Here is a 20,380-nt window from a genome sequence, read left to right as displayed (position 1 = left end):
ACCGCAACACTGACGATCATTTCTTTAGCCGTCACTTTCCGGCCAGATCTGGCATTTTCACGTTAGATCTGGCCTTTTCCGACCATATCTGTGGTGGATCTGGCGAGAAAATGCCAGATCGGTGAATTACCAGACATTTACGGTGGTGGCGTAGACCGTTGTGACAGATTCCTGCTACTACCGGCGGTGGCGGCCGGAATCTGGCAAGTATGGGTGGGTGGGGATATTTTTGTTAATTTTTAAACTTTTTTTCTGGGGGTATTTGATAGAATTAATAAACTTAAGGAGTTTAAAAGTAATTAAAAAAATAGACTAATATTTCTTAAAGGGCATTCTAGTTTTTCACTAACAGAAGATACCTGTTTGTATTTTTAAAACTTTTGGGTACCAATCATCGTTTTGCCAAACCTTGGGTAGGTATAATTCGTCTGGCCTATATTTTAACCCTATCAACAAAATTCCATTTTGAGTGGAAGTCCATTATAGGTTATCAAAGAATAATTAATTCACTATTCAATTGACCATGATTAGGATCACTTAAGCCGAATTAGTGGACTGTTAATGTAAATCCAACAAAGAATCCCAAAATGTGTCGCAACAAACAAAAGTGCCACTGCCACCAATTGTTGAAGCATATCTAGTTGTAGTTTATGAGATCTTAGTCAAGCAAACAAACAGTATTACACAAACAAAACCCAGTTAGTTTATGGCATGTGAAACATATTCTTCTGTTTTGTGATGGGCACCTGGGCTGTTGTGGCTGCCATTATCTTTATAGAAAATTTTTCTTTTCTAGATTTGTCAACTGGTCAATAAGTTTATCTCCCTTTTTGTGAAGCAAGGGTTGGCCATTGGCGCATAATACTTGGCTGGGTTCTCATGTAAGATTTCGCTTTTCAAGTAGGTGAGTTTTTTCCAACTGTGTCTGTAAAGCTCCTCTTGTAAAATAAGTTCACTTAATTTTTGAAAAAATGAAATCTTTATTGTACTAGAAAGTGGCTGAATTTAATTGAGATTATTCTTTATGTGTGAACTGCTGCCATGGTTCTAGTTCTGTATACTAAATTTGATTATTCTTTTAACAAAAATAAAATAAAAAAATCGTGCTGTACAGAGAATCTGATTCTTGTTTGCAGTACTTGTCATTCTGATGCTATCAAGTTACATTTGTTTATATTCTTCCACCTTTGTTTGGTTGCTGAGAAAATTTATAAAACAGAGACAACTCTAAAGCTTTGCAAATTCGTTTTCTGGCTTCTGAGAAAAAAAATGAAAAAAACTATTATTATCTGTGAGTTTGTGTTACTAATGGTGTTTCTGACTGCCGAATGGCATAATTAGTGATGGATAACTCTCAATTTTATGTTTTCGTTTCGAATTTATTATATTGTGTTCTTTCAGATTTGATGTATTTGGCTCTCGTATTTATTATTGAATCTTCTTATAATTTGTTTGTTTTATCCAATCTTTACAGCCCATGAGTCGACGGTGTACTAATTCTCTACTGGAGGTGGTGAGTGGATTCGTTCTGGGCACTCTAAGATCTGTACCTTTGATTTGAAATGAGTACTCTGGGGTTTCTTCTGTGTTTCTTTATCTTTTTGGGCCTGAATTCAAGTGGGTACAGTCAGAACGTTACCTCAAGACCATCTGTTGTTAGTATTGGTGCAATTTTTACATTCAACTCTACCATTGGTAGAGTTGCCAAGATTGCCATTGAAGAAGCTGTGAAAGATGTCAACTCTAATTCTAGCATTCTTCCTGGCACGAAACTTAATATAACAATGCAAGATTCCAATTGCAGCGGGTTTCTTGGCATGGCAGAAGGTACTCAACTGTCAATTTCCTTCATTTAGTTTGAAGTTGGTTGCTCATTTGTTTGGTCATTTGTTGTGTGCAAGAAATCTGTTTTTAAAATAGTAATAATATTGTAATTAATTGTGTAACCTGCTTGAATATACTGATTATTGTGTTGATACAGCTTTGCAATTCATGGAGACTGATATTGTTGCCATCATAGGCCCGCAATGTTCTACAGTTGCCCATATTATATGTCATGTTGCAAATGAGCTTCAAACTCCTTTACTGTCATTTGGGGCTACTGACCCCACTCTCTCTTCGATTCAGTTCCCCTACTTTGTTAGGACAACACAGAGTGATTCTTACCAGATGGCTGCAGTAGCTGAGATTGTTGATCATTATGGCTGGACTGCTGTGATTGCCATCTTTGTTGATGATGATTATGGACGGAATGGAATAGCTGCATTGAGTGATAAGCTTGCAGAGAGACGCTGTAAAATCTCATATAAGGCAGCAATCCCCCCAGGATCTGGAGTGAACCAAAATGTCATCATGGATCTACTTGTTAAGGTTGCATTGATGGAATCCCGTATTATTGTTCTGCATGCAAGTGGAGATATCGGTTTCAGGGTTTTCTCTGCTGCAAACTATCTTCAGATGATGGATAATGGTTATGTATGGATAGCTACAGATTGGCTGGCTTATATTTTAGATTCTAATTCTCCTCTCCCGTCTGACACCATGGATAAAATGCAAGGAGTTCTTGTTTTGCGTCAGCACATCCCAGATTCAGAGAGAAAGAGAGCTTTTCTTTCTAGGTGGAGGAATTTGGCTGGTGGTCATTTGGGGATGAATTCTTATGGTCTTTATGCTTATGACTCTGTTTGGCTGTTAGCTCATGCTCTTGATGCCTTTTTTAATCAGGGTGGGATTATCTCATTCTCTAATGATTCTAGATTTCTTTCTTCAGAAGCCAGCAATCTCCACCTCGATGCAATGAGCGTTTTCGATGATGGACCGCAATTGCTGAATTACATATTGCAGAGTAATACTGTTGGGTTAACAGGTCCTCTAAAGTTTAGTCCAGACAAGTCTCTTATTAATCCTGCATATGATATTATTAATGTGATTGGATCTGGGATTCGACAGGTTGGTTACTGGTCCAACTATACTGGTTTATCGACTGTGCTTCCTGAGACACTCTATACAAAGCCACCCAATCGCTCAAGTGCAAGCCAGCAACTATACAGTGTCATCTGGCCTGGAGACACCTTGACAAAGCCCCGGGGATGGGTTTTCCCAAACAATGGGCAACGATTGAAAATTGGTGTACCTAATCGGGCCAGTTACCGGGAATTTGTATCAAGAGTGAAAGGAACTGATATGTTTCAGGGTTTTTGCATAGATGTGTTTACAGCTGCTGTAAACTTGTTGCCATACGCTGTCCCGTACCAATTTATCCCCTTTGGAGATGGTACTAAAAATCCAAGCTACACAGAACTGGTGAATTCGATCACCACTGGTGTGAGTATTATATCATTGGTTCAAATCATTTAAAGTTTGTTAACTTCTGCTTGCTGATTGTCTTATTTTCTTGACGTAGGTTTTGGATGCTGCTGTTGGTGACATAGCTATTGTCACAAATCGAACAAAGATAGTGGATTTCACGCAACCGTATGCTGCATCAGGACTCGTTGTTGTGGCCCCATTTAAGAAATCGAACACTGGAGCTTGGGCTTTTTTGCGGCCATTCACTCGATCAATGTGGACTGTCACCGCTTTTTCTTTCATTGTTATTGGAATTGTCGTATGGATTTTAGAGCATAGGATAAATGACGAATTCAGAGGACCTCCCAATAGACAAATTATAACCGTTCTCTCGTGAGTTCTTGAATTGATTATCTTGTTATGATACTTCCTGAACTGTCTTTCTCTGTGCTTGTGTGTGTGTAATATGTTTTAGACTGAACTATAAAGAGGATTATTCATCTCTTGGTCAAGACTAGTGGAACCATGGCTATCTGAGGTGTGAGATTGTGGTCTTACAGTTTAAGGTTGAGATCATCATGATATGTTTCCGCTAGATAAGATGCAGAGAGATTTGTTCAGTAGATGACTCTTGACTGCACTTCTGCCAGAGACACCTATAGAGCATGCCCCTTGGTTTGATGATTTATAGACAATTTAAAAGGAGAACTCCCAAAATGTTTTCAAAAGTTTGATCTGAAATCTTAGTCAAGGTTGTTGGCACATTTTTTAGGAAAAAAATGACCAAAATGCAAGAAGCCGAACAATTTGTATTGATTGATTTAAATGCTTCAAATGAAGGGTGTTTCTGTACCTGATGTGTTTGTACAGTTTACAAACAAATCTATTTCTGTACCTGATGTGTTTGTACAGTTTACAAACAAATCTATCATGAGGCATTGTTTCTATAACATTTCTGAGAGCAGTGATGTCTTCGAATATCCTTGAGTAATTGTTCCTACATTTTTTAATTTTAGTTTTATAGCTGATGCTGGTAAAACTTAAGTATTATCTGATCTTAATGTTTGCCTTTGTTTTCTGTCAAGAACTGGACATATTAACCATCTTGTTTGTTAATCCTGCAGGTTTAGCTTATCAACCATGTTTTTTGCCCATAGTAAGTGAAAGATTCTTGCTAAAAATTTTACTATTATGTCAGGCCATGAAGGAGCAGCATTAACTCGATTGACATTTTATTTTGTGGGTTCTTGTTGCAGGAGAGAACACTGTGAGCACCCTTGGCCGTCTGGTGCTAATCATATGGCTCTTTGTAGTTTTGATAATCAACTCAAGCTACACTGCCAGTCTGACTTCAATCCTCACAGTGCAGCAGCTCTCTTCTCCTATTAAAGGAATTGACAGCCTGAGAACTGGTAATGACCCTATTGGATACCAGGAGGGTTCATTTGCTGAACGTTATTTAACTGAGGAACTCAACATATCCAAGTCTAGGCTTGTCTCCCTCGGTACACCTGAAGAATATGCTTTAGCACTCAAAAATGGTCCCGGTAAGGGAGGTGTTGCTGCTGTGGTAGATGAACGTCCATATATAGAACTTTTCCTCTCAACCCAGTGCACATTCAAGATTGTAGGTCAAGAGTTCACCAAAAGCGGTTGGGGCTTTGTGAGTATCTTTTTTCTGGATTTCACATAGTTTATCTTTCTAAAATGTGAGCTTTAGAAGTATGTTAGAAGGCATATTTTCCATTCTTTAACAACCCATACATCTTCCATTCCATGTCATAAGATGGCAAATATATATCATCATTTTGTTGTTAGTTGTCACTGAAGATGATAGTGCCTGTCTCATAATATCTATGAAATTTTAAACAAATGATGAGTCTACATGTATAAAGGAATTTGTTGCATGTTTGAAACATGTTTCATTTCTTTCTCTTTCTAGGCATTTCCACGGGACTCTCCCTTGGCTATTGATTTGTCAACTGCAATTCTACAACTAGCTGAGAATGGTGATCTCCAGCGGATCCATGACAAGTGGCTGGTGAAAAGCAGTTGCAGTTTAGACAATGCTGAGATTGAATCAGACCGGCTTCAACTGAAAAGCTTCTGGGGTCTTTTCCTTATCTGCGGAATAGCTTGCTTCATTGCCCTATTAATATACTTTTTGCAAATTATGAACCTGGTACGCAGTGCTCCTACCGAGTCTATTGCAACTGAGCCTGGTGGCGTACGATCTAGAACACTTCAGAGATTTCTATCAATAATGGATGAGAAGGAAGATTTATCGAAGAGCAAGAATAAGAGACTAAATTCGGAAAGAACATTTGAAAATGATAGGGATGAGGAGTTAGGAAGTAAGAAGAGGAGACATACAGATTTGGCCACAGGGAGCAACAGCAGCTAATGAGCAATTAACTTGGTTTTCTAGTACTTGTACTTCCTTAATTGTATCACTCATTATTGCATATTCAGCACCATTTAGAACCTTATTTCAAGCACTGCAAACCGTTCATATGCATTTGCAAAATTGCTGCCCACGGGAATGGCTTACAGCATTTGCCATTGCTAGATTTTGTCTTATATACATGTCAACTTATTAAGATCACATACATTGTCAAGTAATATTAAATTAAAGTATATATCCCTATTTAGTTATGTTTCTTTTAGGAATTCGATCTTCGTTTTCTGGTTCTGATATTATACTTTAGTTATTTCAATCTGAAGCCTGGAAGTCCTTCAAAGGGTTCCACCACAGGCCTAGCAAAGATTCCATCTTCAAGAAAGAGTATGAACTTTTCCAAACATAAAAAGCCTTTAATTGTGGAGACATTATACTTTGACACTTTACCATGTGCTTATCTTTATCTTCTTCCCATAAAAAGGTTGAAAAAAGAATCTTTAAGCTCCCTTTCTCAGGCAAAACCAACCAAATTTCAAAAGCTTCATACAGCTAATCTGATCTTTTATAAAGCTTTTCGGTGCTCAACCCATTTTGTCACACATACAAACAATTAACACCAAAGCAACTGTTGAAAGTATCAAATACAGAGAAACGGTACAAAGGAGCTGTCAACCACATCCCTGCTTTCTGAATCACTGCTGAGGATACCGGCACGTGCCATAACCTGATTAGTGATAAAAAGAAACAAAGAAAAAGTTACAGTAAGAGAGATTAACAAATAACAAATTAATTATTAACTAATTAATTAATAGAGTGTAGTACGAAATCAATGAACTTACTTGGATCACTGAAGGTAACAAGGCCAGTGCCCTTGAAATCACAGTTCCAGTAGTTCCTTCCATGCATCTGATAGTAAGCATTCATGGCGTATGATGCATGTGCATGAAGCTTTTCAGGCTCAAAACAATCACCACTCTTATAAGTTTCTCTGCAATCAACACCACCAGCTCCACAGCAAAAATCCAAAACAGTTTGAAGAACTTTTTCATCTGCATGTGGTTTAGCCACGCACCAAACAGACGGTCCTCTCGCAGCTCCACTTGACATTTTCTCGAATGACCCTCCATTACTGCAAAACTGACAACTCAAATCCACCTCATAAACCTTAGATCCATCCCCATTAAAAATCCCAAAATTCCTCTCGGTAACATCCCCTTCTTTCTTGTTCTCATTAAACAATGCAAACACAAATATATCTATCTTGTCCTTTGGCCTCATGGGTGTCCCTTTACTTGACTGTGCACGTTGTATCAACCTAGTATTATAAGTCTTTGCATTTGCTGGAGTGGCCGCCATGTCGCCAGGCTCACCCTTGGATGGCCACCCAGATTCAGAGACAGTAATCTCTATTGACCCATTACCAAACCCTAGGGCATTAATGGCAGATCTAACAGAGTCAATTTGTGCATCCAACATGTTGGTGTACACGAACCCTTTAGGGTCATTTACCCCAGAGGCATTTCCTAGTAAAGCATACTCCATATCAACCGTACTAGGGTTTCCCCTGTAAGCAAAATATGGATACGCATTGATCATGAACGGCGTTCCAGTGTCAGCTAAAAACCCTAATATAGAGCTCATCGTTGGGGCAAGATCAGTGGCAAAAGTGGAAGCTGAGGGAGGAAATGAAGCAGCAAGAACAGCCATACTATGCGGTGTTGAGACCTTGATTTTACGTTCAAGACCACGTTTCAACAATGCTGCATGCAGGTTTTGCATGGCTTGGACTAAAGCTTTTGGGTCTAGTTTTTCAGTTGTTAAATACTCGTTACCTACGGCAATGGCGACAATGGAAGTGGCAGGAATGAAGGGTAAGACACGCGTGGAGAGCCACTCATCGGCTGACGAGGTGTCGGTGCTGATGTTTGCCACGTTGTAGTTTTCGACGGCCACAATTAGGTCTATGCCGGTGTTGGCAAAGGCCTGGAGGATTTCAGGGTCGGTATCATAGATTTTGACCTTATCAATGAGTGTGGATTGAAGGAGTTGAGCTACTTTCTTTGGTGATGGAAGGTTGTTGCCTAGAGTACCATAGTTTATGCCCACTCCGACAACGTTTCGGAACGGGCTGAGAAGAAGAAGAAGAAGAAGGAGTAGAGGAAGAGCCATGGTGGTTGAAGTGAGAGTGAGGGATTGAGATTTTGTTGGAAAAAGTGGAGATATAAGTATAATTTTCTTTGAATATTTCTTCATTGATTGATGGTACAAAAGTGATAGGAGACAAAGGCAACTGTGGCCTTTGTCCTTTTTGAGAAATCCCGAAAGGTAACTGCGATTTTGATCTCCTCTGATCAAAAAATTCAAACCATACAGATCAAAAAATTCAAACCATACAGATCAAAAGGTAAGAGAGGTGGGCCAATATGCCATGTGAGTTGATGATGGGTGAAGAAGGGCTTAATTGTTGGGGGATAATTTCAACTTGGAAACGCGTTTCCCTTCAAATTTCAAGATTGGACCAGTGCCAGCGTTTAGTTCTCCGAAGTAAAATTATCAGATAAATATAGGGTTCTTATTATTAATAATCAAATCCCTCTAATACCCACCTGAAATACAGAGAAAAAACAACTTACTTCATCATGCAAGCGACAACAATAAGACATATCCGAATTTTAACCACTTCATCTCGTGCTTTGAACCCTGTTTAAGAATCTTTGCAACTTGTTCCGAATTCGAAAATTGAATAATGTGGTTGGTTAATTGTACAGTCGTACCATGTCCCAATAAATTGAAGTTAAAGCTGGTTAAAATGAAACCATGAACACAGAAAAGTGTGGGCCAGTTGGATAATGGAAACAGAAAGAAGTGCAAGAGTGGATATCTGATATCTCTGATCACTGGACACAGGCCATTCAAGAGAGTGAACCCATTTCGTAACTGAAATCAGATTCTTAGCTCACACCAACCACGAAAACCAAATCCATTTTCAGCTTATTTATGAACTTTTCAAAGGGTAAATGGAAACAGTCTTTCAAGGGAAAAAGGAAAATTGAAACAAACTTTTGGGTCCTACCCACCCAAACACATCTGAAAATTCAAACATATAGTAAACAATGGTTACATCTTCAGCTTCATAAACATCAGTTCCTGGATCAGTACATTCAAATTAAATGTAATTGAATACACATTTCTATACATTGATGTGTATAACTATTTTATGGCGAAATAGTTTTACTATTTGTATTTACAAAGTTTTGATGGTTTGGGTCAGACTAGATCGGATTTTACATACTTTTGAAAAAATACTTCCTCTTTGCAGTATCTGTAAATCACATTATAAACCTCAATCAAAAGTTTCGGAAACCTGCTAGAAAAATAGTTGTAAAATCCTTCAGGAAGTGGTCCTAACAAGTCTTGGATGTCTTGAGGAAGTTCCCTGTAGTGATTTGATTTGTTTCTTATTACCCTCAGTAAGTCTCGTACAGAGTCATACTTGTAACGCCTATAGCGCCCAATGTTATCAAGGAATGCAGCTTCCATCTTTTCATCCCATTTCCCATTCAAAGCCACTGTTGCAATACCTTCTAATGCTGTCAAGAGTTCTGATTCTTTCTCCCTATCTTCAAGTTCAACACGATCACTCACATCTCGAAGAAATGAAAGTCTGGTCTCAGAAGTCCAAAAAAATGGATGATGCAAAGCATCTTGGGCCTTTGGCCTACAAAATATGTAGTTAAGTCATTACAGAAGGAATAAAGTTCCTAAGTCTTTTGACTCCTAAAACACCAATGAAAACTGTTTCACTATATGGTGTCCTGAAAAGCCCATATTCATACAGTGAGAATACACCTTGGGGGATCCAGTCATGCAAATATTTGACAGACAACTACCGAAATCTTGGCAACAAAATTTCGTGGGCATTTAAGTGCAGGAACTGAAGTTTCATAACCTTAAAAGGTATGCAAAATAACAGAATGATAATAACTCTTGCTGAACTGGAAGTTTTATAATAACAGCTTACCTCATATCTGGACTGGGATGCAAGAGCTGTAAGAAGAGATCCACAGCTTCTGGTACATTCTCCACCAAGAATAGGTCTTTTTGATCATTTACAATATTAACATCACGTTCAAAACTATCACCATAAGGATGTTTACCACCAGTCATACAGAAAAAGAGAACACAGCCTAAACTAAATAAATCTACTGCACGTGTTTGGCGACCGTGACGAAGTTGTTCAGGTGCTTGCCAACCTGAACTTCCATAACCTACAATAAGAATTAAACCACCACTAGATAAGGCAACACACAGAGGAAGCAGGTCAGAGGCTAAGAAAGGTCTTACTCCACAAATCATAACTTGGATGAGGGAAGCCAGGTAAACATTTGGACCATAACTCAGATCATTCTGCACAATCAATATGCCCGCTGACCTAAAGATAGACCCAATACCACATGCCATGTACCTCTCATGTGTAGAAAATGTAATCAGATAAACCAATTAGATAAGCTTACCAGTAGCATTCTGGGTTAAGGAAGACATATCGCCATGCAGGCGTTTGCTAATACCCATATCTGAAAGTTTTGCACATAAAGATCTCTCCTTGTTTATCAAAACATTTTGAGGCTTAAGGTCCCGATGTATAATTCCAAGATCATGTAAATGGGAAAGCCCAGAGACCATATCCCTGAATCGATTAGAACCATGTCATGAAACAAGTTAGTTTCTTGATTACAAATCCAAATATTCATCTGAATCAAAGGAAATGTTGAGATACACAAAATCATATAGATATAGCTTTATTTACATAAGAGCAAAATGGCCCAGTAGTTAAAACCTGAGATTGTGGATTATAGATTGCTTAAAGTTGAAATTCATGCAGAGAATTCATCACAGAAAACCCTAAATTTATTCACCCAATAGCTCAAGATCTCATCATAAGCTTCAAAATGTTATTAATCCCAAAATATCTTACCAACAACAGCAGAAAATGAGCAAAGCTTAAATTGGTATACACAGTATAAATTTGTTGACACAATAAAGGTATTCAAATCTTTAATGACAAGCACTAAAGTGGTACTTGTCAACGAAGTATAAAAATAATGATAAAAACAAAAAAAGAAAAGAATAGATGTAGCATAAACTTACCTCATCAACTTTAACAACTGGGCTGTAGGATACCCATTTGCCTTCCAAAGTTCAATATCTTTGTTGTTTTCCATCACTGTACATAATTGAATAGTGAACTCATCCAACGAGTTGGAATCTTGGTCATTTGCAATTTTTTGACTATGGAGAGTTCCAGAGCATACATAAATTAAGTCATTTAAGCTACAAGTACAGCGCTCCAGAGAGAGATAAACAAAATCTTGATCAAACTCCACCCCATACCATCGGACAATATTTGGATGTTGATCAGAAGCAATAAGATTCTGGATCTCTTTCAAGGCCACATCATGATGAGTCTGCACAAGGCGTTTAACAGCTACTGGACGACCATCATAAATGCCCTCCAGTACAATGGTACCATTGCTCCCTTTAGCAATTTCTTTGCTAGAAACAAGTAGCCTACCAATCCTACGCCCAACAACACGACCATCAACAAGACCTGTAAATGTTAGCAATGATTTCCTTTCACTTCCTTCAATGTGTGGAAACCCACTGGCATCACCAACCTTAGTCTCATGTGCAATGAGTTTCTGATTTTTCTCACTATTGGCATTGTTCTTATTGTTCCCTGATCTCCGGGATTTCTTCTTCTTGGTTATCCCAGCTTGCACTTTAAGTTCCTCAGCCTGCTTATTCAACTTGCCCTGTTTCGACCAGTAAAAGAGGAAGCCAATAATGCAAAAGATGGTAGTAATGAAAAGAGCTACAATAGAGGATATATGGGATCCTTTAATTTTTTCATCAAATGTGCTCCTGTTATTCAATTCACTATTACTTCCACCAAGCATTCCCAAGGAAAAAGGGTTTTCAATCTCAGGTAGGGGCAAAGCAAGCATATTTCTATCTTCATTGTCAGGATGACTGGATACAAGGCTTAGAGGATGGTTGTGACCAGCAGCAGGCAGAGAAGGCAATCCACCAACTCTACCACCTAAAGAGAGAAATTCTTCCAGCAAGTTATTATCTCGAATCCGGCTTACCAAAACCCTTGTCTGACATGGAAAAGGCAACTCACTATCACCCAAGTACTCTACACTCAGCTCATTCTCTGAATCAGAAGGATACCCGTCAAAAGGATTTTCAATCCCTTGACATCGAAATTCAGCTTCGATCTCTGCAAATGCCACATTCCATACTTCTCTAGGTTCAGTATTAGGAGAAAAATACCGCAGCACATAATCTTTCCTCAATATGTAAACCAGCTGTCGGACCATCTTCAAGTTTCCAGAACCAGATTCCATTAGTCCTTCGGAACCATTCACTCGCAAAACAGGGTTATCTTCACCACCCTGAAACCCTAACGTAGACGCAGAATCACCTGAGTCATAGCTGTAAACTACTCTTCCAGATTCAGCATCAACAAGGAAAACAGTGGTGTTTTTTTGACCTACTGTCACTCCTCCATTCTCAGATACGTATGGCGTCATTCTAATGTACTCATCAGCACTCGAAGAGACTTTCGTCTACAATAGAAAAACATATATTTCATAAATTTCCAAATAAATAAATTTTCATATAGCCAAGAATATAACTTGACTTACCGTTTTACCCAACCGCGTGTTATGAACATAAAGATTCCAATCTTCACCAACATCTATATAAAACCCATATGCATTATGGTTAAGAGAATCCTGATACGACGAATAAATAGGCCGACCAGACGAAAACGACCACAGCCTTTTCCCTAATTTGGTGTCTATAAAATGAATGGTTCCGTCTAAAGAAGCTACGAGTGCTACATCAGCTTTACTGAATCCAAATGCCAAAAAAATAATAATAATAATAATAATAATTAATTAAACAAACAATTAATTAATGCATTTATCAGAAAAATAATAAAAATATTTATAAATTTAGACATTTACGGTGGCGGCCTCCGCGGCAAAAGAGGGTGCAAGGTTTCGGAAACGCCGCGATTTGGATTTGGATTTGAAAGCGAGGTTTTTGCAAGCTCTGAAGACGATAAGCCGCGTAATATAACTGTTGATAACAGAAGATATATAATAGAGCGTCTCAAGACTCTCATTTTGCAGATCCGAACCTCAAATTCCTGAGATTTGCGATTCTCTTCGTATTTGGGAAATTATCAGTTGTGTTCAAATAGTTGGTTAGGCTGTGTTTGAGTCTTTGACTGTCTTCCTTTCCCGTGCAAAAATATTACACGTTTTTAGGAGGTCAAATCTGTCAATACGGCGACATCAAAGGGACTTACTAAAACTTAACCATAGTATTCCCTTGCATTTCATTTTGACCCTCCTCTTTATATGTCTTCTTCAATTTCTTCCAGCAAATCGACATCACAAAAATATCCTTTCAATCTTATATCATCATCTGGCAACATTTTAAGAGAATTCGAATTTACAACACTTACAAGGTTTGGTCTGGCGGTCAAGAAGATTTGCTCCCTTTATTGACTTTTTGGTTGGAACTTTGAGGTCATCTATCACATTTGTGACTTACTTTGGAACATTAAGTTTGTAGAGTATTCAATGGGTCATTTGTGACTTACCTTGGAACATTGAGTTTGAAGAGTATTCAATGAGCCTTGAGGATTAGTTGAGGTGCGCGTAAGCTAACTCGAACACCCTGGTCATATTTGTAGGGTATTCAATAGGTCCCCGGGATTAGTTGATGGACCCTAGGGATTAGTCGTTTGTGACTTACCTTAGAACATTGGGTTTACAAAGTATTCAATGAGTATTAGGGATTAGTCGAGGTGTGTGCAAACTTACCCGAACACCGCCGTCATTAATCCCTGGGGCCTATTGAATACCCTACAAATATGACCCAGGTGAAAGTTCTAAATCTAAGAATACAGTCTTTATTGCAACTGCAATGATTGCCTTGACATATTATTTGATAAAAATTCTGGTTCATCTCACTCAGTTGTCTTTACAAAGTAAGCATTTGGTGATAATTGACAATGAAAAACCTTAGGCCCTGTATCATTCGCCAACCAAACAAAAATTAGAATGCAAATCAGCTTAAGCTTCATAAACTTTGCATTCCTCTTCCGCAGGGTTTTTCAGGCAGAAATCCTCCAATGGGTCTCCACTTCCAGCTGCAGGACTACCTGGCCATTTGCTTGCTACCAGATGTGTCAAATCAACAACCCTTTGGCTGCAAAACCACATAATAATCGTTAACACACAATCGCATTAATTTCATGTTTAAGTAGTTTATCATACTCAATGAACAGACAATTACAATTCATTTTTTGTTCTTTTGATTTGTCTAGAATAGTCAATGAATTAGAAAATCCTCACCTGTAACCCCATTCGTTGTCGTACCATGCAACCACCTTGACCATATCATCTCCCATGACCATGGTCAATGAAGAGTCAATGGTGGAAGAAACATCAGAGCATCGGAAGTCCACTGACACAAGAGGAACATCACACACATCCAATATGCCCTTTAATGGACCATCAGCAGCCTTTCTGAAGGCCGCATTGACATCTTCAGCTGTTATACCCTTCTTCTCAACATTCACAACAAGGTCAACAACTGACACATTTGGTGTTGGCACACGGAGGGCAATGCCATTGAGCTTGCCCTTGAGTTGAGGAAGCACAAGAGACACGGCCTTGGCTGCACCAGTGCTTGTTGGGACAATGTTCAATGCTGCAGCCCTAGCTCTCCTCAAGTCCCTGTGTGAAGCATCCAAGAGCCTCTGGAAAAACACAAGTTTTTTTCAGTTTTGCACTTGTTAACTTACTCATATTTCCATTTTACGATTCATTACTATATTATTGGCATCCTATAATTTAATAGATTGAAAATTTTGCTGTGGTAGATTACCTGGTCTCCGGTGTAGGAGTGAGTAGTTGTCATTGTTCCTTTAACAATGCCTGCAAAGAAATTACATTAAGATCATTAAGATCTCATTCAATTTTACTCAAGAAGAAGTCCTTCACATCTTTCCCATCTATTGTCTTTAATCGAGTGAAGGCTAATGAGTGCTTACCAAATTCTTCATCGATGACCTTAACAAAAGGGGCCAGACAGTTTGTGGTGCAAGAAGCATTGCTGCGTATGGCAATATGTGGATCAACAAAACAACATGGAATCAATGGTCATCATTGCTTTTCTACTGAGCAGATTTCTTGGTAAAACACTGACCTGACAATGTTTGAAACATCGTGATTGTAATCCTTTTCATTGACACCAACGACATAGGTTGGAATGTCAGCACCTTTTGCTGGAGCAGTGATAACTACTTTCTTAGCACCAGCTTGGATGTGTTTCCCAGCACCAGGGCCATCCACAAAAACTCCTGTTCCCTGTAGAATTTACAGTAATAGATCAATACCTCAACCAGAAAATTAACAATTTGTTAATCCAGCTCAGATATTTTCCCTGCGTCTTGGGAATCAGATAGAATAGATTCTAGTCATGTTCTCTCTGCTTAAAATTAACTTAAATGATGAGTCACAAAATATAAATATGTCTGCTGTGATAGATGTCATATTCATCAAAGACTGGAACATATCAAAATAAGTATAAGAACCTACCTCAATAACAATGTCGATGCCAAGCTCAGCCCATGGGAGCTTGAGAGGGTCCCTGTTAGAGACAACCTTGATGGGCTTACCATCAACAGAAATGGTCTCATTGTCCACTATTTTCACATCTGCTTTGAAAGTTCCCAGCATTGAGTCATATTTTAGAAGGTGTGAAGCCTGTAATTATATTTCATATTGTTGGTCCATTAATGAGAAACTGATATTTCCTGGAAAGTTAATTATTAGAAAACATAGCAATTCTGAAACTTTTGAGTTCACTTACGTTCTTGACACCACCACTGTCGTTGACAACAATAACATCAAGTGGTGAGTCCTTCCTGCCATGCCAGCATCGGAGGAAGTTCCTGCCAATACGTCCAAATCCATTGATTGCCACCTTCAATTTGGCCACTGTTTCTCCCCTTACAGGATTTGATCCTGCAGTCTACATTTAAACACAAAATTCCAACTTCTCAGTACCATTTTATCTAACAAAGTAGCACTATGAACAAATTTGATCATATATTTCTTATATCAAATTAAAATTACTCTATTAAAAGGTAGCCTTTGAAAGAATTTTTTGTGACTAATAATTGACAGTTATTTTAAAAAAAATAAGCTGTAGTCATCAGTTCATTTTCATATAATTGAACCATTCATGAGTCATGACCCAGCAAAAAATTGTAGAAAGCAATAACCATAAGTTTCCCATATAATTCTCAAATTTGAAACATCATAGAAGTTCAAATAATGGTTGATATTATTTAATTATGGCAATTTTTGGAGATTTTACAATCTTTTGCAAGTAGTATTCTACTAAACTTGTGTCCTGGGCTGCTTAGAACTGACAAAAAGTGATGATAATAAGACAAGTAATTTAATGTTATAGTCATTTGGTTAAAAAGGCATATGCATAAACAATCAGAAGATAGTTGAACCTGGTGATGGTTGATATTAAAGAATTATCCAATAATAAAACTGATTACTAATACCCATAAATATAAACTCCCGATGAAAAAGAGATTGAGAAAGTAAGGGTGAATAACCTTAGGAGTAAGTTGGGCAGCCACAACATCAAAGAATGATCCTTCTCTGGCATTACTGGCATATGTCACACTTGCTTTTGATCGAAGGCCAGAGAATTCAGCCACTTCCAGCCTCTGCAAAACCAAAAAAAAACAAACAATCAATATCCAACAATCTAGCTAAAAAGAAAAAACCACACTTTGCACGGAGAGATCAGACAGAGAGACCTTGGTGGAGCATTGAGTGGGGAAAGAGTGAGTGGTCTTGGAAGGAAGCCTGGTGCTGGCTGGGATTCTTGAGGAAGCAAGAGCTGCGTGAGTGGCCATGGCTGCAACTAAAGCTGAGAGACTAAGTTCCACCCAGTATTTATACAGTCGAGTTCGGTTATTTCGTTAGTGTACAATAATCATTTCCATCTTTGGGATATAAATTATGGTTGAAAGTGAATTAAAGAAATGTGTGGTGAGTGGAGATATATGGGTCTGTGCATGGAGATGGGATAAGATTATGTTTTGAAGCATGCAACTTTGTGATCTGAACCACAGATTGTTCATCCATTCGTCCTTGCCTAAAATGTCCTTCCATGTTTTTTATAATGACAAGAGTTTGATTGCCACAACTAGAACATGGAGATTGCAGAACAAGCCAAATGTTATGTACACGTCGGTATATTCAATTGTTTTTTTTATCCTAAATGGATATTTACTTCATGCTTCTCTGGCTGAAAGGTGTGATCATTTTGGACGGTGGAGAACATCCAAGGATACATCTATTGGGTGATTATGATTTATTTCTATCAGATGATTATTTGCTTATCTGAAGGCTTAAATATTTTGGACTTTCTCATACCAGCTTCATGAGACAAATAATCTTTTGGTTGTAAAATTTGTCTAGTAGACAAACTGAAAATTAGAATAAATTTAAGCCCAATCCAGAGGCCATGACGGATCCTCTAGCCTGTGGTGGCAGATTCATCCCCGAATCGCAGGCTCGCAGCCTTCAAGTAATGTTTCGTTTAATCTGTCCGCTAGCTATGGAATTGCAAATTTCCAGTAAGTTGCATATGGGGAATCAAGATGTAAGATGCCCTGAATTCAAGTATGCTATAGCTCTATCTTTATATGTGCTTATCAGTCTTATTCAACCGTCAATCTCTTAAGTGAAAGCATTGCCCTAACCAATTTTACTCCAAACAGATATATGCGTAAAGTCAGAGGTCATCCATCATTTCAGACAGTGTCCATTTGAATGTGATTATTACTTCACCACATTAAAAGGGTTTTTTAAAGCAAATTTCTCTATTTTCTAAACACTAATATGTTAACTCAGAACCCAAAACTGAGCAAAAGCAAGTCTTGTCATTGATTTTATTTAGGTAACAGTATATATACCCATGCAAGAACACAATTTAAGAACCAAAGTTTCTCAAGAAGAAAAGAAAAACATTACAACAAATTCAGTGTTATTTCTTATGATTGAAGTTGCTGATGATTGAAGGCTGATAAGAGATATCTCATACATTAGCTTCAATTTCATCAGAGTTCACAGCCACTCCATTTGGGCCCTCATCTTCTGCATGGAGCTGAGTAGAAACATCATCTATAGCAGAGTTTAGCTGGGCAATCTTTTCAGTTAGTATTTTTCGTGTTTTCTGCAGATCAAATAAGCCAAATATGTCATTGTCAGTCTATTATCAAAGAAGAGGTTATAGATAAATAATGAAATGGACAATTCAGCACACAGATGCTAGTGTCGGCTATACTGGATCTGGAGATTAATTTATCTATTAGAGCTAGACGATAGAAGAAGGCATCTAAGATTGGGGAATTTTAAGAAACTAAATGAAATACTCTAGAAGTCCATCCATTTCAGGAATTTAAACAACATAAATTTGGCACGGAAGTCAGGGCTTGAATTATAGGAAGATGACAACTCACAATTCATCAAGATTTCGAATAAAGTTTAGAAGTATCCTAGAAAAAAAAAAGGAAAAGAGCCAGAAAATCTACAAAATCAGTTAAACCTTTATCCTGTCAAGATGCATGAACAAGCAGTCAAAAGTAATGTCTCACCTCTAAAGCTTTTTCTTCATCATATATGAACTTGGGCAATTTTCTCATCAGATCCTTTCTGTCAGCCGCAGCACCAGCTAGTGCCTTGCTGATCTGTCAATGAACATTAGATGAAGGATTTCACTGGCTTGATTTAAGTGACTATCATATAAAAAACAAAAGCCTAACAACAAGAATAGAGTTAGACTGCCAACACTAGATGCTTTTTTGACTGTTGACAGTAGTTCTATGATCATTAATCTACGATCTGATGGTAGAGGATAATCTTAGCAAGAGAGCATTCATAACCCATCTCTTATTCCATTCAACCCTTTCAATTAATGAAGATATGGTTGATGGACACTATGCACAATCTTTTCAATGATCATTTGCACAGATAACTACCTGAGGTGCATATACACATCCAAGTGTGCCAACTATAATTCCTCCCAAAACAAAACCACCAACAAAGATGCCTGCGCTATTTGAGCTTCCTTCATCACTGTGAGAACAGAAGCAGGTGAATGGCATTAGGAACTTTGGCTGCATGTGTGAATGCATAATGCATGCAAGAGAAAGAGTGTAGAAAGTGAGGAGGAACATGTAATCAATTCAGAAAACACATGATTCTTATATATATATCAGATCTATATATTGTGCACTACCACGTAAAATACCACAGTGTGACACCAAGGTAAAAGAAAATAAAATCATAGAATTCAATTGTTTGCTTAACAAAAACAGCCGTACAAGGCTTGGCATTTTCAGCATGAGACTGAAGAGTCCATAAAATCTTCACTCACCAAGAAAGCTTAAATAACAGAAACAAATGTGGTGTGGGTTGCTCACATTCGAATGCAAATAACAAGTGTATGTGATTCCACCTTCAATAGGAAACTATGCTCAAAAATAAGACTTCAAAGCACTAATAGCAATGGGAAAGATGATACCTATACGCAGCTTGAACTGTGAGAGACCTTTTGGAGGTAGAAAGTTGCACTTTGCACAGACGATTTGAACTGAATGGCAAATTGGCAGGGCCAATACTCCCAAGACACTGGTCTGACGGCTTCAAATAAGAGCCTACAAACAAACATTTGGAATAATTAACAAAAACTTAACACTCTTCTAAAACAAACATCAAACCTAACAGGCGCTAAAAATATCCAAAGCAGCTCTCGGCACAGACACATCTCACATTCTTAATCAAAAATATGAATTTCAAAATACAGAAACAAAATCAATCAGTCATATAACATATTTGGTCCTCCACAAAAATTAACCCGAAATTCAAACGCAAGTAAACATTCTTTTCCCCTGCTTTCCTTCAACACCTATATTAATCGGTTTGTTGATTGAAATAGTAATTAGTTAACCAGATCAAATACACAGATAAAGAAATTTAAAAATAAATATATAAAAGTTCCTAAACTTGAGAAAACTATAGATTATAACACTTATTCAATATCTAAACAACTGAAGCAAGAAGAGATATCAAGATTTACTAGTAATCAAATGTTTATCAACAACATAACCAAAAAACCAAATGACAAATAAACTGCCAGCTTAGTTAGCACTGAGATTGAAGAGAATAATCAGAACAAAAGCGAAATGTGAGAGCAATGTTTACCAAAAGACAGATGGAGCCGAGGGTTTTTCGACAAAACCAAAGAATTGGAAATAGCAGTCATTCTTTTTGTACCGTAGATGAGAAATGAGCTCTGAATGGTTTAGTCTAGAAGATAAATCAAGCACTACACAGTACACACTACACTACCGGTTTCTATGTTCGATAATATCTAGGCCAGTTTTCTTAAAGCATGATCAATGATACACCGCCACATCACCTAATTAATTCACCAAGGACTGCCCCTTTGATGCCGTACTCGATAGACTTAAGCGCACCGTTTAGGTGAATTGGGCCGGGCTCCGGCCCAAGT

General features: G+C 37.9%; 5 protein-coding genes across 9 annotated transcripts; 1 reads left to right on the top strand and 4 right to left on the bottom strand.

The window, feature by feature from the left end:
- The first annotated feature begins 629 nt into the window (after positions 1-629).
- Positions 630-5,953, top strand: LOC116128522 (glutamate receptor 3.3). 3 transcript variants are annotated; one of them, XM_031414233.1, is made up of 7 exons: positions 630-881; positions 1,475-1,827; positions 1,982-3,324; positions 3,404-3,681; positions 4,413-4,444; positions 4,545-4,951; positions 5,231-5,953. In XM_031414233.1, exons 2-7 carry the CDS (start codon positions 1,563-1,565, stop codon positions 5,690-5,692), a joined length of 2,787 nt encoding a protein of 928 aa, XP_031270093.1. In that variant the 5' UTR covers positions 630-881; positions 1,475-1,562; the 3' UTR covers positions 5,693-5,953. The 3 variants fall into 3 exon arrangements, with proteins under 3 accessions (XP_031270093.1, XP_031270091.1, XP_031270092.1); XM_031414231.1 differs by having other exon boundaries at positions 630-904; XM_031414232.1 differs by lacking the exon at positions 630-881 and adding an exon at positions 1,004-1,291.
- A 266-nt stretch (positions 5,954-6,219) lies between these two features.
- LOC116128618 (glucan endo-1,3-beta-glucosidase 12-like) lies at positions 6,220-7,950 on the bottom strand. The gene is made up of 2 exons (XM_031414369.1): positions 6,529-7,950; positions 6,220-6,413 (listed from the first exon to the last, which is right to left on the bottom strand). Exons 1-2 carry the CDS (start codon positions 7,940-7,942, stop codon positions 6,382-6,384), a joined length of 1,446 nt encoding a protein of 481 aa, XP_031270229.1. The 5' UTR covers positions 7,943-7,950; the 3' UTR covers positions 6,220-6,381.
- An 869-nt stretch (positions 7,951-8,819) lies between these two features.
- LOC116128534 (serine/threonine-protein kinase/endoribonuclease IRE1b-like) lies at positions 8,820-12,999 on the bottom strand. 2 transcript variants are annotated; one of them, XM_031414247.1, is made up of 6 exons: positions 12,724-12,999; positions 12,400-12,607; positions 10,838-12,321; positions 10,204-10,376; positions 9,711-9,957; positions 8,820-9,407 (listed from the first exon to the last, which is right to left on the bottom strand). In XM_031414247.1, the coding sequence occupies exons 1-6, from the start codon at positions 12,882-12,884 to the stop codon at positions 8,957-8,959; spliced, it is 2,724 nt and encodes a 907-aa protein (XP_031270107.1). In that variant the 5' UTR covers positions 12,885-12,999; the 3' UTR covers positions 8,820-8,956. The 2 variants fall into 2 exon arrangements, with proteins under 2 accessions (XP_031270107.1, XP_031270108.1); XM_031414248.1 differs by having other exon boundaries at positions 12,718-12,814.
- Positions 13,000-13,710: 711 nt separating this feature from the next.
- On the bottom strand, positions 13,711-16,871 carry LOC116128630 (glyceraldehyde-3-phosphate dehydrogenase B, chloroplastic). Of its 2 annotated transcripts, XM_031414385.1 has the most exons (10): positions 16,779-16,871; positions 16,617-16,731; positions 16,410-16,523; positions 15,647-15,808; positions 15,373-15,540; positions 14,981-15,141; positions 14,826-14,887; positions 14,660-14,709; positions 14,125-14,531; positions 13,711-13,978 (listed from the first exon to the last, which is right to left on the bottom strand). In XM_031414385.1, exons 2-10 carry the CDS (start codon positions 16,713-16,715, stop codon positions 13,843-13,845), a joined length of 1,359 nt encoding a protein of 452 aa, XP_031270245.1. In that variant the 5' UTR covers positions 16,716-16,731; positions 16,779-16,871; the 3' UTR covers positions 13,711-13,842. The 2 variants fall into 2 exon arrangements, with proteins under 2 accessions (XP_031270245.1, XP_031270244.1); XM_031414384.1 differs by having other exon boundaries at positions 16,617-16,862.
- Positions 16,872-17,728: 857 nt separating this feature from the next.
- Positions 17,729-20,262, bottom strand: LOC116128645. The gene is made up of 5 exons (XM_031414404.1): positions 20,071-20,262; positions 19,391-19,523; positions 18,846-18,942; positions 18,462-18,554; positions 17,729-18,040 (listed from the first exon to the last, which is right to left on the bottom strand). Exons 1-5 carry the CDS (start codon positions 20,129-20,131, stop codon positions 17,903-17,905), a joined length of 522 nt encoding a protein of 173 aa, XP_031270264.1. The 5' UTR covers positions 20,132-20,262; the 3' UTR covers positions 17,729-17,902.
- Between the last annotated feature and the right edge of the window lie 118 nt (positions 20,263-20,380).

Source organism: Pistacia vera, unplaced genomic scaffold (genome assembly GCF_008641045.1).
Source record: "Pistacia vera cultivar Batoury unplaced genomic scaffold, PisVer_v2 Contig200, whole genome shotgun sequence".
NCBI classification, from domain to species: domain Eukaryota; kingdom Viridiplantae; phylum Streptophyta; class Magnoliopsida; order Sapindales; family Anacardiaceae; genus Pistacia; species Pistacia vera.
Note: the sequence above shows the minus strand (reverse complement) of the source record. Positions and strands in the feature narration are given on the sequence as shown.